The 6,868-nt window shown below is 36.3% G+C and overlaps 1 protein-coding gene across 1 annotated transcript in view; it reads left to right on the forward strand.

Moving 5' to 3' along the window:
• The window catches only part of NDUFAF6 (NADH dehydrogenase (ubiquinone) complex I, assembly factor 6), a 34,170-nt gene that overhangs the window by 5,320 nt on the left and 21,982 nt on the right, over window positions 1-6,868 (forward strand). The window contains exons 2-4 of the mRNA XM_011978662.1: window positions 1,019-1,075; window positions 5,052-5,154; window positions 6,479-6,612. Coding sequence (XP_011834052.1) covers window positions 1,055-1,075; window positions 5,052-5,154; window positions 6,479-6,612 — 258 coding nt within the window. The 5' untranslated portion in view covers window positions 1,019-1,054. The remainder of the gene's footprint in view (window positions 1-1,018; window positions 1,076-5,051; window positions 5,155-6,478; window positions 6,613-6,868) is intronic.

Here is a 6,868-nt window from a genome sequence, read left to right on the forward strand (position 1 = left end):
GGTCCACATTTACCAGTTGGCACTTAGCATTCTGCTATAAGAATGAGCTCTTATTTTCCTTTATTTATTTGTTTATTAATTATTGGTGTCGACACATGATTTCTTGTTTTTTACAGTTTATAATTCACTCATGTACTGATTTGGGTGTTCAGGTTGTTCCAGCTTTGGACAGGGGGAACTCGTTCACAGTGGCTGCTATGTCCTTGTGACACGCTTCCATCATTTTTTGGAGCACTTTCTTATTTTCTGACACAATAAGATATTCTAGGATCCTCTTGAATCTCTCCCTTGCCTCACCTTTGGAATCACCCATTTCTCGAGAGCCCTGATTCCTTTTAGGAGAATTGTAGTAGAGACAAGTGTCTGAGCACTAGGTGAGCTCTTTCCTACTGGAGTGTCTTTACTTGCTAAGGTAACAATTTACCATGTGGATTATTTTTGTTGGAGTTTTAGTTACTGTGTTTTTGGAGGGGTGGTTACTTTTGCTAAAAAGAATCTTTACCCTGTGGAAAAAAATTTGCGTGTAATGAGTAAGCATAGAAGTCAGGGTGGCTAGGCACAGTGGCTCATGCCTATAATCCCAACATTTTGGGAAGTTGAGGCGGGAGGATAATTTGAACCCGGGAGTTCAAGACCAGCACCATAGTGAGACCCTGTCTCTACAATTTAAAAAAATAAAATGTCGGGGTATATCACATAATAGAGAAGTTCAGTATTTGATGCGTAATTCTTGTTTTGTTTTTGTTTGAAAGTGGAATCGTTAAATTATTAGCAGTATAGGAAAAAAAGACAAGTTAGTAGAAAAATATTAGAAATATAATCTTGTAAGTGTTTTGAAATATTTTCTAGGGACGTTTTCTTTTTCCTTGATATTTCTTTAACATAGCTGTCTATTTGGTGATGAGTTATTACAAATGTTTCCCTACTTAGTTTTGTATTTGGTTTGTTTATTTTATTCAGTTCTACAGAAGTCATTTCTAGTACTTTCTGAAAACTTATAATACTCTTTGTCTTTTAGGCTGTTAAAAGACATAATCTGACTAAAAGATGGCTTATGAAAATCATTGATGAAAGAGTAAGTCGAAATTGTTCAAGTTTTAAGCTTTTTCTTCCTGTTTAATTATTTTATTTTATTTTATTTTTTTCTTTCTTTCTTTCTTCCTGTTTAATTCTTAAGCTAATTCTTCAGGAAGTAAATATTTTGATTGTATATTAATATTTTAGAGGATGGAAAATTTTAGAGAACCATGTCATTTTATTCATACTTTACCCTTGCATGCTACTCACATCAACCCCCCATACCCTCACATTGAGACAGGCACCCAGGCAGAGGCATGTGTATGCACAACCACACTCCACAATTTTGTTTTTAAAAGGAAATTTTCATACTTACATAAAAATAGAGAGAATACTTTGCATGTGTAGAATATCTGGTGACATGTTAAAGAAAATCCCAGACATCTTATCATCTGATTTATAAATGCATATGTATCTTAAAAAGATAAAGACAAAAAATAACCATAATATGATTATCATACCTTAAAAATTACTAATTATTCCTTAATATCATCAGATACTTGACTAGTCATGCACATACCTTTATGTATACCCCAGTACTTGGACCTGTGTCTAAATAGTAGAGGGCATAAAGAAAGACTGACAGTTCCAGTGAATGGAATCCTGTACTAAATTCTTAGAACTTAGTTCTAGGTCCAGCCAAGTCAGTGAATTGCTGTGTGACATGGCCTAACATGTGTGACCTTTCTGATGCATTGTTAGGTCAGTGTTCCCCTTGGCCTAATATTAATTACATGCTGTTGTCATGGAAATGTAAGTTTACTTAGTTTATTTAGATACAGTTTGCTAGCTATAGGCTGTATCAATAATCAGAAGAAGCCAAAAAGAGATATTAGCTAAGAAGACCTATTTTCAGGTGTCATCTTTTCTGTTTTTACAAGGTAAAGAAAATTAGAGAACCCAAGACAGAGACACCATTTTAGTTTAATGAAAAATAACACTTGGCTTTTGAAGGGGGGATATTTAAAAGTAAAGAACTGTGAGCAAACATTGATCTGTAGATTCAATGCAATCTTTATCAAAATTCCAGCTTTCTTTTTTGCAGAAATTGACAAACTGGTCCTAAAATTCATATGGAAATGCAAGGGACCCAGAATAGCCAGAATAATCTTAACAAAGAAGAACAAAGTTAGAGGGCTCACATTTCCTGATTTCAGAACTTAACTACAAAGCTACAGTAATCACATTGTGTGTTACTGATACAGGGTAGACATATAGATCAATGGAATAGAAATGAGAGTCCAGATATAAACCCATATATTTATAGTCAGTTGAGTGACAAGGGTGTCAAGACATTTCACTTGGGAAAGAACAGTCTTTGCAACAAATGATGCTGGGACAATTGGATACCTCTTGCAAAATAATAAGTTTTGACCCCTGCCTCACACCATATGCAAAAATGAACTCAAACTAGATTAAAAGACCTAGATGTAAGAGCTAAAACTGAAACTCTTAGGGGAAAGCATAGGTGTAAATCTTAGTGATTTGTAGGTTAGGCAGTAGTTTCTTTTTTTTTCTTTTTTTTTTTTTGAGATGGAGTCTCGCTCTGTTGCCAGGCTGGAGTGCAGTGATACCATCTCGGCTCACTGCAATCTCCACCTCCTGGGTTCAAGCAATTCCCCTGCCTCAGCCTTCTGAGTAGCTGGGACTACTACTCAGCTTTGTGTGTGTGTTTTAGTAGAGATAGGGTTTCACCATGTTGGCCAGGATGGTCTTGATCTCCTGACCTTGTGATCTACCCGCCTCAGCCTCCCAAAGTGCTGGGATTACAGATGTGAGCCACTGCACCTAGCTAGGCAATGGTTTTTTAGATGTGATACCAAAGGCACAAGCAAGAAAAGAAAAAATAGATAAATTGTACTAAAAGAAAAAAATATTTGCCAGTTATATATCTGATAAGGGACAATGATCTAAAATATGCAAGAAACTTACAACTCAACAATAAAAAAGTCTCATTTAAAAATGAGGAAAGACTTTGAGTAGACATTTCTGCAAATAAGGTATACAAATGACCAATAAGCATCTGAAAAGGTGTTTCACATCTTTTCATTAGAGAAATGCTTATTAAAACAAAGAAACATCACTTCACAGCTGTTGGGATGGCTGTGATAAAAAAAGATGCACGTTAACAAATATTGGTGAAAACAGGGAGATGTTAAAACCTTTCATACATTGCTGGCGGGAATGTGAAATGGTGCAGCTGCTTTGGAAAAATAGTTTGCCTACTTTTTCTTCAAAGAGTTGAACATAGGAGTTACCATAGAGCCAGAAATTCTATCCCTAGATTTATACCCAAGAGAAATGAAAACATACGTCCACCCAGAACTTGTATATGAATGTTTGTGGCAACATTATTCATGATAGCCCAAAAGTAGAAAGAACTCATAGTCTGTTAATTAGTTGTTGAACAAAATATTGTATATCCATACAATAGAATATTATTAATAATTTATTCAACTGAAAAAAATGAAGTACCAGTAGATGAAGAAAACATTATGCTAATTAAAAGAAGCCAGGCACAAAAAGCTACATATTATACAATTCCATTTTTATGAAGTGCCCAGAATAGACAAATCCATGAAGACAAAAAGTAGATTAGTGGTTTGCCAGGGCTGAGGGGAGGGGGGAATGGGAAGTGTCTGCTTAATGGATGCAAGTTTTCTTTTGGGGGTCATTAAAATATTCTGGAATTAGATAATAGTGATAGCCGCACAACTTTGTGTACATACTAAAAACCACTGAATTGTATTATTTGAAGGGATAAATTTTATGGTATGTTAGTTATGTCTGAATTTAACAAACCATAAAGGATGCATTTTTTTTTTTTTCTGGAATCATTGCTGGTGTCATTTTCTTTTCTTTTTCCTTTCTTTCTTTCTTTCTTTCTTTTTTTTTTTTTTTTGGAGATGGAGTCTCACTCTTGTTGCCCAGGCTGGAGTGCAATGGCATGATCTCGGCTCCCTGCAACCTTTGCCTCCCAGGTTCAAGAGATTCTCCTGCCTCAGCTTCCCGAGTAGCTGGGATTACAGGCACCCGCCACAATGCCCAGCTGACTTCTTTTGTATTTTTGGTAGAGACAGGGTTTTACCATGTTGGCCAGGCTGGTCTTGAACTCCTGACCTCAGGTGATCTGCCCACCTTGGCCTCCCAAAGTACTGGGATTACAGGCGTGAGCCACCCCGCCCGGCCTCTTTTTTTTAAAACCCTGCATGTGGCATTTGATGCTGGTGTTAGTTTCTTCTGATTTTAAAGAGGGTGAAATAGGGGATAATATTTTGCCCTAATAATAATCTTCGTAAATGTATTATTATAAAAGTGGCTAAGTGTTCTTGCTATTAGATTCTCATTTTTCTGTTTCTTGCATATAGTGTATTTAGGGAATCAACCCTGTTATTTTATTGAGCATGGTTTCTTTTTGGGGAATGGGGTAGGCACTGGTTTCTGTTTTCTTTTTCTAGGTACCTTTTCCTCATTGACTGTGTAGATTCACGAGTCACATATGTGGGTTCCTGTCCCCACCATTTATTTATTAACTGTGTGTCCTTGGACATGTTAATGGATCCATGCCTCAGTTTCTTCATTTGTAAAATGGGGAAAGTATGAATTCCTTATCTCTTGGTGGGGGGATTGTTCGGGTTAAGAAGATAATGTCTAAAGTGCTTACATAAGAGCTCAGTAAAGTCAGTTTATTTTGATAACTTGGGCTTCAGATGAAATTAAAAAACAATGCCATGTCCATGGTGATTTGTACATTGATATTATTCCTGATGTCTTATTTTGAGGTGGTGGATTTGAAAGTATTGAATATGTAGAACTTTAATATTGTAATGTTTTATCTTATTGTGTACTAAATAACATATACTAAATATTTTTATTCATTATTATTCAGTTCTTTGGGGCAAAAAAAAACAGCACCTTTTCTTTATAAAATACTGACAGTTCAACAGACTTTATTTGCATTTTATTTGATGTAGGAAAAAAATCTAGATGATAAAGCATATCGTAATATCAAGGAACTGGAAAATTATGCTGAAAACACACAGAGCTCTCTTCTTTACTTAACACTAGAAATATTGGGTAAGTTGTTTTTCTGTTTCATACTTCTTTTTTCCAGTAAAATACCTTTGAGATTTCACGTTTTCATAGTTTGGCAGTCTGACCAGTTTAGCACTAAAGTCTTCCTTTGTACTATCTGTAAAGGAACAGTTTTTGTGGTGGTGGTTGTTAGCAAGAAGAGGAATTTATATCTCTTTCTTTGTAATGCAGAGTAATCCAAGACTCAGGCTCTCACACAGCTACTTTCCTCATGGGAATGTTGAAATTAATACTCTGGTAATTGCAGATGGCTTTACTTTTTTACTATAGCATCTCCTACACTTTGGAAGGCCTATAACCTGATTCTTCCTTTCCTGTTAATAATACTTATCCATGGAAAAAGAAAAGTAGAAGAAGTAAAACACACTTACTTTATTTTATTTTATTTTGAGACGTAGTCTCGCTCTGTCCCCAGGCTGGAGTGCAGTGGCGTAATCTCGGCTCACTGCAACTTCCGCCTCCCAGATTCAAGTGATTCTCCTGCATCAGCCTCCCGAGTAGCTGGGACTACAGGTGCGTGCCACCACACCCAGCTAAATTTTGTACTTTTAGTATAGACAAGGCCAGAATGGTATCGATCTCTTGACCTCATGATCTGCCTGCCTCAGCCTCCCAAAGTGCCAGGATTACAGGCATGAGCCACCGTGCCCGGCCTAAAACTGCATTTATAAAAGTTTTTGAGATTTTTCTTTCTCTGCTTTTTTAAAAACAAAATTTTGATGGTAGGATTTCTCCTCTGACTTTGTTGCGAGTTAGTGAGGTCTTATTGAAATGAGGAAATTATTTGGGCCAAGGACAATACCATCTCATTTGAAGAAGGTAATATATATCTTTATACCTCCCTAAAAGAATAATACAAGTCCCCATTGCATCTCCCAGGCCTGTTCTGGCCCACAACTCTGGTGACATGTTTACCGTCACAATGAAAGGAGGGAGCAAAGAGCAGAATGTTTGTTAAGCATATTCTTAAAATGAGGTCATATGGAAATTGCACAGAGGAGAAGAAATGGAAGACTTGTAAAGTTTTTCCATGATAGCTGATTAAAATTCTAAATGTGTTCTTAGTGTGCTGTAGTCTGAGGAAAACTCTCGTTTAAAAGTTGAGATTGAGATTTAGATATCTGCTGGTGGTAAATGATCAACTTGTTTTTGTGCCCAGTTTTTCACTCATAAATCCTGTTTTTTTCAGATATAAAACATAGGATATATGTCTATTTTTACATGTTTAGCTGATTTCTCTGTGCTATTTCTATTGATTTATTATGCACTTAGAATAGAGCAGCCTGTATAATTTCTGAAATCGTAGGTATAAAGGACGTTCATGCAGATCATGCTGCAAGTCATATTGGAAAAGCGCAAGGCATTGTCACTTGCTTGAGAGCAACACCATATCATGGGAGCAGAAGAAAGGTGTTCCTTCCCATGGATATCTGTATGCTGGTAAGGTTGTAATTTGTACCTTTGAATATTTACCTCAGGAATATGGGGAAGGAAGTTATCTTTTGCTTTTTTGCTTAGTCTATTCAAGTAATTGCTTTGAAAGAAATGCTTATTGCTTACTAAAAATGCTCTTCCTCTTTTTATCCCAGAGTTACCAAGTCAGAATTGTGTCCATCAGGCATTTTAGGTCTCTAGAGGAGCTTTGAGTAGGAAGGTCTAGAGAACCTCTTTTGGTATAGCTTCATGTTGATGCCTT

The sequence above is a fragment of the Mandrillus leucophaeus genome, unplaced genomic scaffold (assembly GCF_000951045.1).
Source record: "Mandrillus leucophaeus isolate KB7577 unplaced genomic scaffold, Mleu.le_1.0 Scaffold198, whole genome shotgun sequence".
NCBI lineage: Eukaryota > Metazoa > Chordata > Mammalia > Primates > Cercopithecidae > Mandrillus > Mandrillus leucophaeus.